This window comes from Bradysia coprophila, unplaced genomic scaffold, assembly GCF_014529535.1.
Source record: "Bradysia coprophila strain Holo2 unplaced genomic scaffold, BU_Bcop_v1 contig_297, whole genome shotgun sequence".
NCBI lineage: Eukaryota > Metazoa > Arthropoda > Insecta > Diptera > Sciaridae > Bradysia > Bradysia coprophila.
This window is the reverse complement of record NW_023503555.1, coordinates 3018802-3038455: the sequence shown is the minus strand read 5'-3', so window position 1 is coordinate 3038455 and position 19654 is coordinate 3018802. Positions and strand designations below refer to the sequence as shown.

The 19654-nt window shown below is 38.2% G+C and overlaps 4 protein-coding genes and 1 long non-coding RNA gene across 5 annotated transcripts; 1 reads left to right on the top strand and 4 right to left on the bottom strand.

Moving 5' to 3' along the window:
• Positions 1–371: 371 nt before the first annotated feature.
• Positions 372–1968, bottom strand: LOC119078885 (protein bicaudal D-like). The gene is made up of 2 exons (XM_037186606.1): positions 1815–1968; positions 372–1639 (listed from the first exon to the last, which is right to left on the bottom strand). The coding sequence occupies exons 1-2, from the start codon at positions 1875–1877 to the stop codon at positions 407–409; spliced, it is 1296 nt and encodes a 431-aa protein (XP_037042501.1). The 5' UTR covers positions 1878–1968; the 3' UTR covers positions 372–406.
• Positions 1969–3722: 1754 nt separating this feature from the next.
• LOC119078883 (zinc finger protein 141-like) lies at positions 3723–4776 on the bottom strand. Its single transcript, XM_037186604.1, has one exon. It carries the CDS (start codon positions 4561–4563, stop codon positions 3736–3738), a length of 828 nt encoding a protein of 275 aa, XP_037042499.1. The 5' UTR covers positions 4564–4776; the 3' UTR covers positions 3723–3735.
• Positions 4777–5512: 736 nt separating this feature from the next.
• Positions 5513–6541, bottom strand: LOC119078882. Its single transcript, XR_005088080.1, has 2 exons — positions 6035–6541; positions 5513–5967 (listed from the first exon to the last, which is right to left on the bottom strand). It is a non-coding gene; the product is annotated as an uncharacterized LOC119078882 (long non-coding RNA).
• A 3323-nt stretch (positions 6542–9864) lies between these two features.
• LOC119078880 (xanthine dehydrogenase-like) lies at positions 9865–18748 on the top strand. The gene is made up of 17 exons (XM_037186602.1): positions 9865–9992; positions 11339–11511; positions 11599–11723; positions 11793–11976; positions 12035–12227; positions 12295–12518; positions 12683–12919; positions 12982–13551; positions 13608–13836; positions 13899–13946; positions 15792–16425; positions 16529–16689; positions 16753–17081; positions 17791–18075; positions 18131–18323; positions 18384–18497; positions 18553–18748. The coding sequence occupies exons 1-17, from the start codon at positions 9950–9952 to the stop codon at positions 18618–18620; spliced, it is 3810 nt and encodes a 1269-aa protein (XP_037042497.1). The 5' UTR covers positions 9865–9949; the 3' UTR covers positions 18621–18748.
• On the bottom strand, positions 14592–15580 carry LOC119078881 (radial spoke head protein 9 homolog). The gene is made up of 2 exons (XM_037186603.1): positions 15194–15580; positions 14592–15129 (listed from the first exon to the last, which is right to left on the bottom strand). Exons 1-2 carry the CDS (start codon positions 15539–15541, stop codon positions 14653–14655), a joined length of 825 nt encoding a protein of 274 aa, XP_037042498.1. The 5' UTR covers positions 15542–15580; the 3' UTR covers positions 14592–14652.
• Positions 18749–19654: the final 906 nt, after the last annotated feature.

Sequence of the window (19654 nt, the reverse complement as noted above, 5' to 3'; positions counted from 1 at the left end):
AGAAAATCGAAAAAAATCCAGAAAATCAAGAAAACTCAAGATAATCCAGATAATAAAGCTCAAATTCTCATTTTTTTTGATTTTCTGAATTTTCAAAAATCTAAAAAAATTTAAAAGAAAACCGAAAAAATTGTGGAAATTCGAGAAAATCCAGAAAATTTCAATTATTTTCATGAATTTTTTTGATCTTGAAAAAATTTATGAAAATTGGAAAAATTTTAGGAAAATTCGACAAAAACAAAGAAACTTTTCTGAATGATAATTTGAGGTCAATTGAAACTCACTATCTCGAAAGACTCTTATGTTGATTACTTAGGGGAAATGTGGATTTTTGATGGCGAGCTCCGAAAATATAAAACCGTGCATCTGTTCTGTCTAAACATAGACCAATATAATTACAAAAATTTCACTTTCTCTGAATTTTGTACTTCTGTTCCAATTCAAACTCTTCGATGCGCTGATTCAGCATCAATTTCTGTTGTACAACCAATCGCAACAACTGGTTGAGTTTTTCCTTCTCTTCTTCGGCGGCCTCATTGAGTCTGGTCAAATTATCCACTTGTGTGACATATTCCTCACATCTCGCAGCGAACACAGCCCGTACACTTGAAAATGTGGCGGCATCCTCTTTGAGTACACGCAATTCGTACCTCATTTTCGATATGGTTTCATTGACAACCAACTTTTCGTTCTCGTATTTTGACTTCAAATTGGTTAGAGCCGCTTCAGCGTTATTTATGTTTGACTTGAGTAACATGCGAAAGGCATTGATTTGTTCTCGTTTCGTCGACAACAAACTCTTTAATTTAGCATTTTGTTCCTGAAGTTCGGCAATTTCTTCGTTAGGATCTTCAGTGTTACCGCGGTGATGTAGCGTTCCGCTTTTGTTCAGTTCTATGGTGTGCTCAATTGCAGTCTTTAAGTGTTTTAACTTATCCATGACGATAACCACGCATTTCTTTATTTCAACTGAATCAGCTAGGCCTTGCAAGTCTTCTAGTATGTGGACACGTTGCAGTAGGATGTCTGATTTGAATTGAGATTGAATGGCTGACAGCGAATCATTGTCCAAACTAAATTCGTCGCTTCTGCGATCCAGCAACACTCGACTAGGCGTCTCTCCATTCGCTGTGCAGACTAGGTGATACAAATGAGCTAGATCATCACTTAATGCGATCAGCGTGTTTCGGGCCGAACTTAAACTCTGATGACCGGCATTCTGGGAGATCACAGTCAACATTTGCACATCTCTGTGAAAATCCAATGATTTCTGCTCGTTCATCAGAAGTTCACTTTTCAAACTAGTTGTTTCATCACGAAGTGTTTGCATGGCATCCGAGCAGTTCAATTGCTTTTGCAGTTCAATTAAATCGGTCTTTAGGCCATCGATTTCCTTTGCGCTCATTTGGAACCAGTTCGAGTCTTTGATAGCATCTGCTTCGATTGTATCCTGTGATTCCACTTCTCGCTTCAATTGTTGCAGTGAATCGATATGAGCCGCAAGCAAATTGAATCCGGTCATGAAATTTTGCAATTCGTTTTGACTTTTGTCGAGACTCTGCTGAACATCACGTAAGTTAACAGTCAGATGAAACTTTTCTGACTCCAATATTTCGAGCTGCCTTTTCAATTTGTTCAGCTGGAAAGGACATGAAAGCAAAACAAAGTTTTATCGAAAGTTCTAACATGAATGATATGCATATGCTTAGTTCCTCATTAACAATTGTCTCAATTATAAGTTTAAAGACGCATAGATCTCATAAAATGTTGCGACATCAAACAAGAACGGGGTGAGATAGGCACGGCACACCTACCTGTAATGATTCTGAATCTTCTTCTAGTGCATTCTGCTTTTCTGCATATCGAACTGATGCCATTTTAACAAAATTTTAAAATCGTTGGACACAGTTTCCTTATCACTAATGCTTTCTTTGTGCGGTAATTGAAGTATTATACTTCGAAGGTCGATAGCATTGATTTTGATTGGGAAATGACAGATGACACTAAATGAAATTATCGGAGGTTTATTTGAAAGTTGAATTTTCATTATTTTCATCATTCGGAGCGGAGCGAAGCGAATAGTTACAATTTCTTTTCACACTTTTATTTTTAAAAACCAAATTATATGAGGAAAGTGAAAGTGTCATGTTCTACATATTTTGCTGTGCGCGTAAAATAATTTTTATTTTATTTTTTATCACACCTGACCAATATACATGGATATTCAATCACATGAAGAATATTTACGGTTCATTTTAAATGAATTCAGCATAAATTGGTTCGAGTCCAAATTTTGGTGTTGGGATTACTTCAGCCTGATGAATTCGTATTGAGGTGTACTCAAAGGCGATTTTTTTTTTAATCGGACACACCATTTTTGTTTTCGGACGTTTATGGTGCTATCGATAGGGAATTTCAAGGTGATCATTTCGTAGAAGAAGTTTTTTTTTAAACGACCTCTCCGGCTCGGGGCAACTCTAAGAAAATTTGAATATTTCAAAACCATGACTTTTTCAGAAAATTTTACCCCGAAATGGAACGACCCGGTTTTGATCTAATGTTAGTTCGTAGAGAATTGACAGACATTCTAGTAAAAGTATCGTCGGGTCGAAAGTGTGTAGCTGTGAGTCAGGGTGAGGCATCAAAGTCCAATTTTCTGGTTTTGTCAATGAGCACCCCAACCGATTTTTCATTTTATTGGCTTAAAATGAAGACTAGCACATCCCATTTAACATATCAAAAAATTGGGAGGGGTTTTTCAATTTTTTCAACAAATCTTAAAAAACTTTCTGATGGTGCCCACAATCCCATGGTGGTGGCTATACACTAGAAATCTGATGATGATGATTACAATAATGATAATAAATAAAGGTAAATCAATTTCTAATTGTCTAATAAGTTAAATCCTTATATGGAAGACGTAAATTTGAAGTTTGTTTCTTAGTGGAACTTGTGGGTAAACGCGGGTCATATCTCTGGATGTAAGACATTTTTATAATTTGCTTTTTTTTATTACTTATTGATACCTTTCATATTTCGTGGGATTTAATGTTCTCAAACACATACCGTCGAAGTTATATTCAAAAACCACTCATTTTTGAAAATGACACTTTTATCTGAAAAACTGTACCAAAAAATGGTTGTTTGCAGTTACTCAACAATAAAGTCTTCCAGGTTTAAATCAGAAATTGAGTAGCTTAAGGCTTGACTACACTTACCAAAAAAGTACTCCGTGTGAGAGACAATTTGAATTTTACCAATTTTCGCTTTGTTTACTTGACAGCTCACTCTCTCATGGAGTACTTTTTATTGAGTGGAAACCATACTTAATGCTCATACAAAGTCTCTTTCAAATCTTCCTATATTTTGCATCGAATGAATGGGCTGTATGAAAGGCAGCCAGAAACGTGTTATAAGATAATCCATCAGTCCCTTTTTTTATTATGTATCACTGAGCCTTGATAGAAAATCTATTACTTCAATAGCATTAATGTCAATTTCGCTAACAAGGCAACTATGAGCGGGTTACCCGAACTCGGAAAAAAATCCCGATCCGACTTGGCCTGATTAGGGTCGGGTTTCCCAGTTCACTTTTATCGGGTCGGAAGCACTACAAAACGCGTATATGGCGTATATGGACTCCCTCAGGACATTTCAACAGTACACAAATTGTGTCTCACTACTTTCCACGATATCACGCCCATTCAAAGTCCAGTCATTTGCTTAATAAATAATTTATTCAGTTTGCCGCTTAACTTTAGCATAGAAACTGTGACCCGAATTAACAAAATGATTTTTCAGTTGAGCATAATCTTTGAAACGATCGTCACAACATCCACAATGATAATAACCGTTCACTTTGTGCGATTTTCGATGACCCGATACAGACGACGAATGTTTAAATACTTTCAAACACAATCCACATTTGTACGACCAGTCCGACTTATGTTTGATGCGATGATTTTTCAGACCCTCGTACCTGGCAAATCGAAGCTCACAAGATTCACATTGATATTTCCGCTCCAACGAATGGATTTGCATATGATAGTTGTGTTCAGCAATTGTGAGCGATTTTTTGCCACAGACCTGGCACCTAATGTTTTCGTTGTCGCTGTGGTATCTCAGTTCATGCCGTCGCAGTCCTTCAGAACTGGAAAATTGTTTGTCACAAATTTCACACTCAATTTTTTGGATAGTTGTTGGTAGTGTCGATGACTTGCTTTTCATGTGAACCCTTTTGATGTGTTTCCTTAACGTGTAGACAGACTTTACGGCTGATCCACAAAATTCACATTTATAGTCCCTAGCTGCAGAGTGGGAATTGACATGATCCTTGAAATTCCTCTTCGTTACATACACTCCGCAAACAGTACATACTTCAGTTTTGGTCTGGGCACCAGCAGATGTCTGTAGGCCTAAATGCTTGTGCAGGATGTGGCTGTGGATGCCCGATCGTGAAAACAAAGTCAATCCACAGGAATCACAAATATATTGTTTTCGGTTATCTTTGTTGTGGCCGACGGCCAGGGATTGATCACGGACTGACTCATGAATGGCTTGCATTCTTATTCGTTCACCACACTCTCTTTCTCATTTCGAAAACCGAACTTTAAAATTTACATCGTTCTGTCTTTGACTAGATACCCAGTGAGGCGACAGTTTAATCAATAACCAGAAAACTCGTCAGTTAATTGTTAAACTGTTTGCACAAAGATTATTGTTTCAAAACAAAATTTATCCGGCGTAAACAAAAGTTTCGTTCTTCTTCTTGTTTAGTGACAATGTTGCCGGTATCTTATGTGGTCATATAAGAATTGAAAATGATTTCCCCTTTCGCAAAAGCTGTCTGGTCTTTGAAAATCATACTTCTTATAAATAGCAACGCGAAATAGGCCTAATTCCAATTCTTATTTTGCTACCTTTAATAGAAGAATAAAGGAAAAATTTTAGGTCTTCTTCGCGTCGCTGTTAGTACCTAGAGTACTGAAGCTAAACGAAGCAAGGAAAGAGACCAAATTCCAATTTTTCGCTTGTTATACTGTCAAACTTGATAGAAAACAATATAGAAATTTTAGGTCTCCTTCGCGTCGGTGAATGTATTTAAAGTTAACGACGCGAAGAAAACCCAAGTCCAATTTTTCTTTTATCAGGAGAACAAAAGAAAAATTTTAATTAATTGATGGTTGTATTGCTGGCATGTAGCAAACCCTTGAGAAAAGAAAAATTTTAGGTCACCTTCGCGGTGCAACGTGAAAGAGACCTAATTCCTATTTTACTTTTGTCATTTTTCTTTCAAACTTGACAGAACATCAAACGAAAGATTTTAGGACTCCTTCGGGTTCTACGAATTTGACAGATGAACAAATGAAAAATTTGTATTTTTCGATTATGTCTCTTTCACGTTACTTTGTGTAACCAGATTTAGGTGTCCGTCTTTAGTGCTTTACCGCAAATTTTTATACCCATTAGACATGTTCTTCTATACCACTCATTAAAAGTAGCCAGGTATTTGCTCATCAACAGTTTAATTAGTCTCTTTTTTTAGAATGAAAGCTGTGACTTAAATTAGTAAAATGCACTTTTAATTGACCATAATCTTTGAAACGATTGTCACAACAACCACAATGATAGTATCCGCTGATCTTGTGCGATTTCCGATGACTTGATACAGACGATGAATGTTTAAATACTTTCAAACACAATCCACATTCATATGACCACTCCGACCTATGTCTGATGAGATGGACCTTTAAACTCTCATTGCTGGCAAATCGAACGTCACAGAAATCACATTGAAATTTATTATCTAAATGGATTTTCATGTGGCGATTATGGTCATCAATTGGCGATATCATGTCACACACTTCACATGCAATGTTTCCGCTGTCGCTGTGATATCTCAGTTTGTGCCGTTGAAGTGTTGCTGGACTGGAAAATTGTTTGTCACAAATTTCACAATTAGTTTTCCTGCAAGAACGGATTCAAAGTTCAAATATAGTTCAAATTGATGATCAAAGCATAATGTTAACTCTACATATTTGCTGGTTGTGTCGATGACTTGACTATCATATGAACTCTTTTGATGTGTTTGCGTAACGTGAAGATAGATTTTACAGCTTTGCCACATAAATCACATGAAAAATTCCTGGCTGTAGAGTGAGAATTGACATGGTCTTTGAAGTTCCTTTTTGTCACATACGCAGCGCAAATGGTGCAAACTTCGGTTTTATCCTGTGCACCAGATGGTGTCTTTAAACCCAAATGCTTGTGCCGAAAGTGTCTGCGGATGCCTGATCGCGAAAAGACTGTTAAGTCACAGGAATCGCAAGTATATTTCTTTCGGTTATCGTTGTGGTTCACAGCCAAGGATTCATTGACTGAGTCCTGCTTCAGTATTCCCTCAGCTTTTCGTTGCATTTTCTATTGTTACATTTGGAAGTAGTAGAATCGAACTTATAAATTACCCGCCTATGTCCCGGCTGATAATAAGGAACATTAGAGTTCCAAATGCAAAACGCAAACAAATGGAACAGATGTAAACAAAATAACTTTTCTCTTCTTCTTCGTATTTAATGACAACTGCTAAGTATCCATATACACAATCGGTTGCTACATTAGACAGGGACTTTTTTGGGAATATTTTAGCATATTTCTTGATTTTTCCACACAAAAAAAATCAGGAAAATTTGAAAGAACGTGGAAAAGGAATTTTGTAAATCCCAAAAAGAGTCCCTGCATTAAATGGATATTCAAGTTATTTCGGAACTTAAACTCCTGATGAAGAAGCAAAACTCACATAAGTAAAAAATGTCTCCATCCCGTTTACAATCTGCATTCTGCACATTTTGCTTTAACCAATTGCTACTACTTGTCGAATCCAACACGGCTCTGATAACCATAAAATACGTCAGATCCATAGCCATCAGATCCAATACCCACCATACCCATATCCACAACACAGATGTTCAGGAATTTTCATTCAAAATTGACTTTTCTGATAACCCATCGGCTGAATGGACAAGTTGCACACTGTTGGGCGATGTGAAATTTAAAATAAAACCATAAACTATACCCGTCGGTGGAATTAGATTAATACGGTCATCGATCATCGATGATCGATGACTGTATCACCCACTTTATTAAAGGATGGAACGCTCGACGTAGATGTGCTGGGTCGCGCTACACCACAATTTATAATTACGCCAAGTAAATAAATGTACTGAGAGTATGAAACATTTTTCGATTGCAGAGGGGTGATTGTTTTTGTGAAGGAATCAGCAATAAATGAATGATTAGAGTAACAACTTATATTTCTCTCAACTGAAGACAGCACTGACCATTAATGAACGAAATGTGTTGAAGCGATTCTTTTTAATTTATTACTCATCTGTCTCAAGACTTGCTTTTGTGTCGATTAAGATGTGTTGGGTGGCAATATTTATAAGTTTAGACATCATCAACAGGCTGGTTTATTCAAAATTTGCTCATATGCAAAAAATGTCTCTTATCGACCAGCAAGATTTGTAATAACAAAATTTATTGATGTCTACATCCAATACTCTCTCTAGTATCCAGACTCTCTCAAAAAATCGCTTTAGGGGGGAAAATAAGTTTGAGATACGCTGATTTTTCATATGGCTTCAAAACAACAACAACAACAACAACACGAACGAACAAAGTAGCAGTGATTCATAAACGTATTTACCACCTTCATAATTGTAGTTTGGTTGCTAGGGAGGGTATTGCTACATCATTATCTGCACCAAAAACTATTTTGACAATAGTTAAACGCGCCAAAAACAAATTTTGTGCAGGCAATATACTATTTCATGCTTCGGGGCCGAAAATGAGGGCAATTTTTCGAATTTTCTCGGGTTTCCGGCCCTCTGCATGAAAACTCACATGTGCACCTGTTTGGGACGGTTGATTTAAGGCACTTTCGCTTGTAAGCCTCACTTCGTTCGGCCTACAATCCGCGAAATTGCCTAAAATCAATCGTCCAAAACAGGTACACAAATGACTATTACATGACTATAGGGACAAAATACCAGACTTAATAGGTTTGTTCCAAGGTTATTTCGAAATGTCAAATTTCATCCACAGAAGGCAACTTAACCAAGGCTGTATACTTTGGGGAGGTCACGCAGATACAGATACGCGGGTTACACACCACAGTTGATGATAAAATGGCCGATTTCATACAAAAATTCACCTACTCTGATGATTCTCGTCGTCTTGATGATGTGGGGAATTTTTTTACATGTAAAATCATCAGAAGTGGTGTGTTCCCGCGCATCTAATAAAATGGCGGTCTGCGTGACCTCCTCAAAGTATACAGCCTTGAACTTAACCTCATCTTTCAGGTTGACGAAAATTTTAACGAAAAAATTTCAAAGAAATTGGATGACGTTTAGGTTATGTTCATCTCTGTGGATGAAATCGTCGGCGTTCGTATTGTCAAAGTTAGGGTTTACAGTTATTTGGAACAAACCTATTGCACTGAGCAAAAATTTGACAGTTATGTCCCCAGGTAATGTAATTTTTCATATAAAAATCACATTATCTGTGACAAGTAATGCTGTTTTTGTATAAGAAATTCATTACCTGGGGAAAGATTATCTGTCACAGGTAATATTCTGAAAACTTTTTTTGTCAGTGTGCTTCCAAATGTCGTATTTTCAGTAGTGTGATTGCGAAACTCTCCTTCGCCTCGTCGTGTAAACCTCCCACGAGTCAAAACACGATATTTCGAAGCAGGTACCTAATGTACTTATAGGTACTTGTGGTATGTTGTCAGTATAAACATCAAGACAACACTGTTTCTGGCAAATATTTTTGCAATCTTCTCATATCACAATATTTTTCAGTCGATGATTGCAAAAAGTAATTTGAATTTTATTCGAAAATATGAGTACAACGAACCGTTTTCAATTTGATTATTATTATTTCCATTATACTGTAGACCCGTACAAAGTGTACGGATCCCACAGTCTCATAGAAATACCACGGACCCCTCACGGATGGGATAGAATACGCCTGACTGCTTTTTTTCATAGAACGGTTGAACGGTCAAACTTTTTTACATTTGTATGTAAAATGTTGACAGTTTGGTTTTAATAACGATATCTCGTTTTATTTATAGCTTGACTATTTATATGATTGACATTCTGGCCGCATCGTCTTCAAATTTTTCAGAAAAAAACCGTCAGGCGTGTTCTATCCCAGCCGTGAGGCGCCGTGCTTATCATTTCTCTGCTTTCCATTTAATTAATGTTTGAAAAGAAAACTTTATTTATTTGTTCTGCTCATCGGGCGAACACGGATCCAACGGGTCTCCTCCAGTCTTCACTCCTCAGCGTAAGTAATTCAAAAAATGCAATGTTCCAAAAGAAAACGTAAATTATGATGGATCACTCATCATCAATTTGTGTGCAACAATTTAAGAAATACTTGTTTAGGTGTCGTTCAAACGGTTCGCTCGTTTTTTAGAAGGATGAGGAATGCAGTTAGATAATATTAGATAATGCACCTCTGTCCAAAATTTCTATTTTGACGCTTTGAAAGTTATGTAAAAGGTTATGTAACAGTTTTGAATAAATGCGAGATTATCGTTCGAGGCAGATAAATATGCACTATTATGGTTCGTTTCACATATTTTAGAACACTTACCAGGGGTGTTCAACATGGTAACAGTTTTTGAATGGCCCCTTGATATATTTGTTTTTGTCTTTAACAAATAATCGCATGTTGCATCAAAATGAACATCTCTTAAGTCTGTTACTGTTGCAATGTGGATCACTTGTTCAATGTTCATTCACCGTTGACGTTGATCAACTTATGTGACGTGTTAGGGTTCTTTTGCTTGCAACGTTCAATATAATTTTAGCTGTCTATCATTGAACACACGATTTTTTTCAAAGCTCTGTTTTGTTATCAATTTAAGTAAAAAATGAGCTGCATAACTTTCAATATAAATGGAAAACCGTATACTGGTAAAGTATTTTTCCATAAAGTTTTAGTGTTTCAGTGTCCGACTGGATATACTAATCTGTTTTGAATAGCTACTACCACAGCACTGCTACTAACGCGAACATAGAAAATATTCGGAGGCTGATGAAATCACAGTAGGCACTGCGTTTCTGTTATACAGATAGATGACTTGTTTTCGTTGTATGAGTTAAAACATACAATACAAACAATCATAAGCGGTAGCTCGTATCACTAAAGCCTCCAAATTTGACGCTTGTCAATTCAGTGTTCATGCTAGTAGTGCAACGACACAAAGTGCTGTGCAACGACACAAATTTGTTTTGTTATTGTGTAGTGGAACATGAGTAACAACGCTCTTTAAGCATTTTAAATAGAGTTCTGTAATGGAAGAGTGTATCAAACAAATTTTGGCACTGTAAAAAAATCTGTAAAAAAATGTTTTTACACAAAATTATAATCTATTTGACAGCTGTCATTCGAAGCAGTTTTGCTTGAAGTGCATTGATCAAACAGTAGAATTTAACCGAAAGGTGGAAAAGGTGTGATGATGAATAGTGAAACTTCTAAAAGGTTAAGGCCAGGTTATGGTCTCAAATATCGCACAGATGTAAGCTAGCATAACCTGGCCTTAAAGAAAATAAATTATTTTTTTATGAAAATGAATGTCGTTGCCTCATCAAGGTCGAGATAATTGTTTCTAAAGAATAATTCCATAGAGAATTTCATTCAAGCGGCTAAATGGCTTTGTTATTCCGTCATATCAGTGCACTTCATGCAAAAGTGATCATAGTCGACAGCTGCCGTTTGAATGAAATTTTGTTCTGTATGAAATTTTTTATAGGGTGTTTTACAGTTATATGACACACTGTCAAGTTTTAGTACTCTGTCAAGAGTACCACTCATGCCTGAACTGTGTAGGTCGTATGAATTATATGATCTGTCCACCTGGACAAAATTAACTATTTGTATTGAAATTTGTTGACAAAATGTACACATAAATGTCAGCAACTTTGATTATCTGTTCAAATAATTTTAACATTAGGGGTCGTCAGTATTTTTACCGATAACAGAAACTAATTGTAATAATGAACGTCACCGAAAAATCGACAATAGGGTGAATGGGTACAAATGTACGAGTGAACTTTATATTTACTTTTTGTGATATGGGGTTGGACCATGATTTTATTATTGCAACACGTCCAAAACTGGACAGTGTATCAAACAAATTTTTACACTGTAAAAAAATCTATAAAAAATGTTCATACAAAATAGTACTCTTCTGCAACGTACTCTCGTATAAATATTCTTACCTTTAACACTATCTCAATTAGCTCAAATTGTATTCCAGTTTGCACAGGTGAAATACCTGCCGATACTTCGCTGAACACATATTTACGAAACCATGCCCAACTCAGTGGCACGAAATTAATGTGCAATGAAGGAGGTTGTGGTGTTTGTATTGTTACGCTGAAACGCAAAAATCCATTGACTAACAAATTGGAAACACTTGCTGTCAATTCGGTTAGTAACACTTCTAGTGGTGCGGTGCACTTCTTTATTTCTTCCATATTTTTAACTATCGACCTCTCTTGCACTGTCCTGTTTCAGTGTTTGATGCCACTGTATGCATGCCATAATGATGATGTTATTACAGTCGAGGGAATCGGAAATAGTAAAAATGGTTATTGTCTCGAGCAGACTCGGTTATTGAAAAAGAATGGATCGCAATGCGGGTACAAACTTTTCGATACTGAAAACGCTATCGCTCCTACATCATTTTGTAATTGAATTTTGATTTATAGGTATTGTAGTCCTGGTATGATCATGAACATGCACAGTCTGTTGGAAAGTGATGAGGGTATGTTAACAATGGCGAAAGTAGAGAACTCGTTCGGCGGTAATATATGCCGATGTACGGGATATCGACCGATTTTGGACGCATTTAAGTCATTAGCGGTTGATGCTGATAGCTCATTGTTATGCAATGTGCGTAGACGAGACTTGATTTAGCTTAGAAACTCTGTGAAACCAAGAATTATTGCAGGATATTGAAGATCTTCCGAAAATGCACACTAATTGCAGTGTAGCCTGCAAAAAGATTATGGCCGACACGCTTCATTTAAAATTTAAAGATGGCAGCGAATGGCACAAGGTGTATACAATTGCCCAGGTCTTACAAATTCTCAAAGATGCCACGCTCCAACCATACATACTTCTCGCCGGTAATACTGCCCGTGGTATGTACAGCACAGTTATTGCTTTAAAAGGGCTCTCATGCACAGCAAACTTTACCAAATGGTTTAGGTGTATACCGAGAACGAGTTGCTCCGAAATTATTTATCGATATCAACGATGTGTCCGACCTTCGTGGACACAAAATTGTGGACAATGAGTTGGTGATTGGGGCCACAAACAGTTTGACCGACACAATAAAAATATTCGAATCTGTTTCGCAGACGCCAGGATTCGAGTATTGTTCCACTTTGGCCCAGCATATTGATCTGATTGCCAATGTTCCGGTGCGAAATGTAAGTTTACTCCCTTATGGTTATCGGTCACTTTGCTGAATTGGAAACTGGGAATGTTGGGTATTGTTCAAGAAAATTCTCAATTTTCAAAATCACACCTCTTTCATGCGTAGCAGCAGTATCTCACCATTTGATCGTTACGTTAAAGCGTTTTTCGTCTATAGATTGGAACAATCGGCGGAAATTTGAGCATTAAACATCAGCACAATAGCTTTCCGTCTGACATGTTTCTCATGTTGGAGTCTGTTGGCGCCAAACTGACGATCATCGACGCCAATACCAATACGAGAAGTTTGGTGGAAGTGGCTGAGTTTCTCACAGTGGACATGTTTAAAAAACTTATAGTCAACGTGAAGTTACCGATGTTGGACAGGAATCTTTATAAATTCAAGTCTTACAAGGTTTCGTCTCAATGAAAAAACTCTCATGCATCACTCATCTGATCCCTATCATCTTTCTATAGATAATGATACGTGCGCAGAATGCCCACGCGTACGTCAATGCTGGATTTCTTCTAAAATTCAAGTCAAATATTGTCGAATCGGCTCGCATTTGCTTTGGAGGCATCAATCCAAAATTTATTCACGCCAGTGACACGGAATCATTTTTGAGAGGCAAAAATTTGTACCGCAACGAAACGTTGCAACTTGCGATCAAAGTGTTGAAAAACGAATTGCAGCCAGACGAAGTGATCCCAGATGCGTCGCCGCAATATAGAAAACTTTTGGCAGTTTCTCTGTTTTACAAATTCGTTCTAAGGACATGCGACGATAAGCTCATTAAGCCCGTCCATAGATCTGGCGGAAACATTCTGCAACGACCATTGTCAGGTGGAACTCAGACCTTTGAAACACAGGAGAACAAGTTTCCTCTAACCGAACCGATTGTAAAGTTAGAGGGGCTGGCACAAGTATCTGGGACAGCAAAATATGCCAACGATATCCCGCATTTTATCAATGAACTTTGGGCTGCTTTCGTAACTGCAACGCGAGTTCATTCCAAACTTGATAAAGTTGATGCAACTGAAGCGCTGGTAAGAGAGGACAAGAACGAGTCGACTGAAATGTTCAACTCAAATTTTTCGTTCAGAAAATCCCAGGCGTTCGACACTTTTTTTCTGCGTTGGACATTCCCGGCAAGAACAATTTTACTCCAACGTTAACACATTTTATAGGCATTGTGGAAGAAGAGAAGATCTTCATTGAACATAAAGGCGAAGTACTTTTTCACGGTCAACCAGTTGGAATTATTTTGGCCGAAACGTTTGCGCTAGCAAACTTGGCAGCAACTAAAGTGAAAGTTTCGTATTTGGAAAATGGTTTGTTGATTCTAAACACCCGTTTGTTGATCAAGTTGAAGCAAGTGTTTTTGCACTTTCAGATTCTTACGTTGCGAAAGCACGAAGTTTTTTTAGTCCTTGGATCGGAGGTAAGTGCAATCGAATACAATATTTGTTGCAGTTGGCTATGTCAACTGTTATCAAGGGCCTATTTCCGGGAAATTGATTCTTCTAAATTCTCGAAATTCTTTTTTGAAGAAATTGCTAGAAATAGCCGCTGGCTGCTTTAAGCTTTAGAGCAGACATACGACATAACTCGACTCACTCTTGTTATTAGATACGTGGGAACATACAATGTCCGACTTCAGCCTTCATCTTCTATCTGTTGTGTAACTGTGACGAAACGGTGACGACTATGCTAACGATAGTCATCATTTTGGAGTGGCTGGAGAAAGTGATAGAATTACATCTGCCGGCAACAACAACAAAAAAGCGACTAGTTCAGCCTAAAGTCAAAATAGTTTCATCAAATGAATTAACTGATTTGACGTTGGAGACATGTTCCGTCTGTGAAAGGTTCACTAAATAAGACCCATGCACTTCGTACCAAATATCACAACAGAGAACAGAGTTAGTCTACAGTCTACGCACTCCAAGAACAGGCAAAATAAGAGGCCAAATAACCATTAAAAAATCTGTCCTTATGCCTGTTATTGGATTGCGTTATTTAGTTCAGCCCACTATACGTAGTCGACATCCTTGAAGGTGACAGGAATGATTTCTTGACATTTTTCACAACAACCGGCCTTTTGTCGTTTATTTGTCGCAACATGGTAGAGAATGCATACATGGAAGTCACAACATGAATAACAAATCATGGTTTCGTAGACCATTTCCAACATAACAGAACCCATGAGCATTCGTCATCGGCTTGTGGAAGAACACCATTCCCGGCCAATACAGCGATTTCACCACACACAAACCACTGTCACCATCAATATTAACAGTAAAACTTTTACCTTCCGGCAGAATCGAATCGATCGTATCGAATGTATCGGTTGAGTAATTGTAATCTGGTCGTTTGATTAAATTTTCGGCACATGTTGCCTTCGGCTGTCGTAATAGCTGATAATTACCCATATCATTCGCCTCCATGTGATCCAAACCTTGAAAGAACGAACTGAATGTGAAGACACCGTCTGGACGAAGAGTTAGTGCTCCTCGTGGTACTACGCCACATTCCGACGTTATCATGCAGACTGTCGAAGCCAGTCGGTCTTCTTCTTTCAATTTGAATGTCTCTTTGGGAATGTCATCGGAGCAATTTCGAATCTGAGTGGCAAATGGGGGAATTGATTGTGTGCGTGTGGGTGGGTGAGTGTAAAGAAAAGATTACCATCACAACGTCATCAACAGCAGTAACATGTCCTTGAAATAAATTCTGATTGAGCAAGCATAAACGATTGTTGACCGGAACCGGTTCTGGCATCAGTATCCATTCACCAGGACAATTGATGCTATAGAAGTATTTACATCCCCTGAAACAATTCTTGTGGTATCCGAACGCAATGTAGTAATCATTTTTCACTCCGTTTATCCGTCCCCACAAATACGTTTCGGTGAATTTGTTGTTGCTCTTCAAAATGACCAGAGAATTTTCGATCATAGACGCTTCTTGTGGACTTAGAGTGATCCCACAGTAGGAAATATAACTGAAATTTTCCTTAATATTTGAAATGTTCATCTTTAGATGAGATCCTTAAATTTTTCTTTTATTTACTAAGCAGTGCCTGCTATGACTAGCATTTTACGGATGTCATCTGTTATCCACAGGAACGCTGCTTAACTAATTAATCATCAATCTGTAGGTCAACGAAAGCACCTAACTTGCTAATTGCCTGATATGCTTGCCTAGGCATTTACCTAAGGCTCGTCAGCACTCTAAAGTGTTGAGTATTGTCAACACTAATAAAACATTTTATTCGCTCATCCAGAGAAAACCACTTCACCAACCATTCGGGATGTGTTCAACTCTAAGGGAAAATATCAAAAAATCGCCGAAACGACAGAGTCACAAGTGCTAGGTGCTACGAAAACAATAAACGGAACAATTGAACTGGTTGGCCAATATCACATGCATATGGAGCCACAAACTACGATGTGTATACCAACTGAAACCGGAATGCTGGTACACTCATCAAACCAATGGACCGACTTTACTCAGACCGCCATTGCACAATGTCTGAATGTGCAAGAAAATTCGATTCACATAGAAGTAAAGCGTGTTGGTGGTGCATTTGGCGGAAAAGTTACACGCGGAGCCCAAATTGCTTGCGCTTGCGCCTTGGCCTGTCATCTCACCGATGTGCCCGTGCGATTTGCCATGACTCTTGAATCGAACATGAATGTAGTTGGAAAGCGGAACGGAATGATCGGTGAATATACGATCGACGTAGATGACAATGGTAAAATTCTGAAAGTGACTGGTAATACAGCTCACGACATGGGTTGTTCGTTAAATGAATCGCCGAGAATTTTGGCTGACGTTGCTTATTCCAACTGTTATGATGCGAGCTCGTGGAAGCTTACAAATCAACTTATTACAACTGATGCACCCAGTCACACATGGTACGTATACTACTAACAAGGTTTAGTAAGACAAGACAGCCAAGTCTACTAACGAACTTCCACAACAACAAAAATTCTAATTCCTGTTGTGACAAACCTAAAGGTGCCGTGCTCCAGGTACGACTGAAGTTATAGCAATGGCCGAAACTATGATGGAACACATTGCAAGGATAACTGGTAAAGATCCGCTAGCCGTTAGGGTTGCAAACTTGACCTCTGACACTAAGATGAAAGATTTAATTCCAAAATTCGTGAAAGACATCGGTAAGTACACATTGAACGCGACGTCCCTTCTTATTCGACTGCACTCTATAAACTCTCTGATAGAATACAACGATCGCAAAGACAAGATCTGCGAGTTCAACAAAAAGAATCGCTGGAATAAGAGAGGCATAGCCATCTCAATCATGAGATATCCACTTTTATACTTCGATACGACCACCGCATACGTTTGCGTTTACCACGATGATGGTACGGTTGTGGTTAAACATAGCGGAGTAGAAATCGGGCAAGGACTTAACACCAAAATAACCCAAGTTGCTGCACACACGCTGGGCATACCACATACATTTGTCACAGTTGGGTCAACCGACACTATTATTGGCGCTAATTGCGCTGTAACTGGGGGGAGCGTAGCCAGTGAAATTATTTGCTTTGTACGTACACTTTTCTGACCGTCTGATTCGTTGTGACTGTGGTGTCAGGTAATCTCGCACACATTTCAGATTGTGCGAAATTCCCTCCTACTGGGTGAATCTCGCACGGTGCGAGATTCACCTCATATGAGTGAATCTCGCACGAGTACAAAGTTCGTTTTTTTTAATGTTTATTGGGAAGCAGAAAATGTTGTATACCGGCACATTTGTTGCATTTGATGTGAGATACCGGTATCACAATATTTTCCTTTTACAAAATGTTAGAAGATACCGGTATCTCACATCAAATGCATCAAATGTGTCGGTATCCCAACATTTTCCTTTTACAAAATGTTAGAAGATACCGGTATCTCACATCAAATGCATCAAATGTGTCGGTATCCCAACATTTTCCTTTTACAAAATGTTAGAACATACCGGTGTCTCACATCAAATGTGTCGGTATCCCAACATTTTCCTTTTACAAAATGTTAGAACATACCGGTATCTCACATCAAATGTGTCGGTATCCCAACATTCTCCTTTTACAAAATGTTAGAAGATTCCGGTATCCCACATCAAATGCAACAAATGTTAAAATGTTAAAAAAAACGAACTTTGTACTTGTGCGAGATTCACCCCTGAGGTGAGTCTCGCACAGCCACCTTTTGTATGGCGTGCGAGAATACCCTACCCCGTGACTGTTCCTATTTGACTGATTAATTTCCAGACGGTGATGAAAGCCTGCGAAGAAATAATGCGCAGACTTCAGCCGCTTCGTGACGCGAATAAGGACGCTCAATGGACTGATTTAACCAAAGAGGCATACAAAAATCAAATTGGTCTGAGCGTTGCTCACACAGCTAAAGCAGCAGATCTGAAACCGTATGACGTTCTGGGTCTATCCTGTGCTGAAATCGAGGTGGACCTTTTGACGGGGAACCTTTTAGTGCACCGAGTTGATATTTTGGAAGATGCGGGACTCAGCTTGAATCCGTTGATCGATGTTGGCCAGGTAAAAGGTTTGTTTCCTGCGAAGTATTTTCCAATGAAATGTCTATCGGTGGTAGGTGGAAGGTGCTTTCGTTATGGGCATGAGTTATTGGCTGACTGAAGCTCTCATATATGATCGCATGAATGGTGAATTGATGACAAATCGAACGTGGACGTATAAACCTCTTGGTGCAAAAGATATTCCAATAGATTTTCGCGTGACCCTGTTGCAGAATAGCATAAATTCTGTTTTTGTTCTCGGGTCGAAGGGTTCGTCTGTCCAATACACTAATCAAATGAAATCTTTTAAAAATCAAATTGAAACTTTAGCTGTTGGTGAACCAGCGTTGACAATGTCCGTTGTTGTAAATTTCGCTCTCCGAAATGCCTTGGAATCGGCTAGACGCGATGCTGGAATTACCAATGATCCGTGGTTCAGGATGCGTAAGTAAATTTAAAGGTGCAATGGTGTTTGACAACTTAGATCTTTTATATTTAGCTTCGCCGTCAACACCGGAAGTGATTGCTTTGTGTGCTGGCCATTCAACCGATGCTTTTACGCTTTAGTCGAGCTTGGTATGAATTGACGAGTTCACTAGAAGTTTCACGAGAAGCGTGCAAGTGAAATTATTTATTTTTAGAAAAATTACAGCTTCCGTTGCGCTTTTTTCTTATCTATTTCCCCAGTTGTTTTTTTTTATTAGTAATAAACCATTAAGAAAAATATTTGAGTTTTGAATACTTATGTCCCAAGAAATGTATTATGACTAAGAAAACAGTGGAACGATGTCCATATATTCCCTATTCAAAATTCCTTACAATTCTCAAAATTCCTTACAATTCTCAAAATTCCAGAAAAATTTTAAAATTTCCCTAAATTCTTCAAAAAAATTCCCCAAAATCGGCTATGCAATTAGAACCGACCACATAATGAAAAAGTTTCTTGACAAACCTTTACCCTTACCTTTACTTAAGCGCCGAGACCCGAAGTCAATATTTACATTTTATTTCAGCACTAGTATCACTAGTATCGAAATAGCTGCTATCAAAACATCTCTACTCTATCCACGACATAGTAAAGTAAACCAAGCAGGAGCAGACGACGAAAATGCATTCAAAGGAGAGACCTAAATCCCGTTATAATCGTTTACCTATTCGTTTCATGCATTTGTATTAACCTGGCACATACGGCTGTTATCGATAACGACGACAAAAATTTTTCAAATCACTTCGTTCGGGCTACAACTCGCGAAATTGCCTAAGAACAATCGTCAAAAACAGATACACAAATAACTATTTCATGCTTCATACGAGAGCCGAGAGTAGAAATGTCAATTTTGAGGGGCGAAAGTAAACTTTCTCCAGTTACACGAGCCGTGCAGGGCACATAATAAAAGAGTCCAGTCGAACGTCCGATTTCGATAGGCTGTTTTCCAAAAGAATCCCTCCATACAATAACAATAGAGGACTCTAGCTTTTTGGCCAATAACGATAACACGAGTCACTGCCAAAGCTATTAAAAACAAAAAATCCAAGTTTTCCGATCGGTGAAAGCTTTATGGCACGAATAACATATGGTTACAAAGTCTACCAATTAGAAA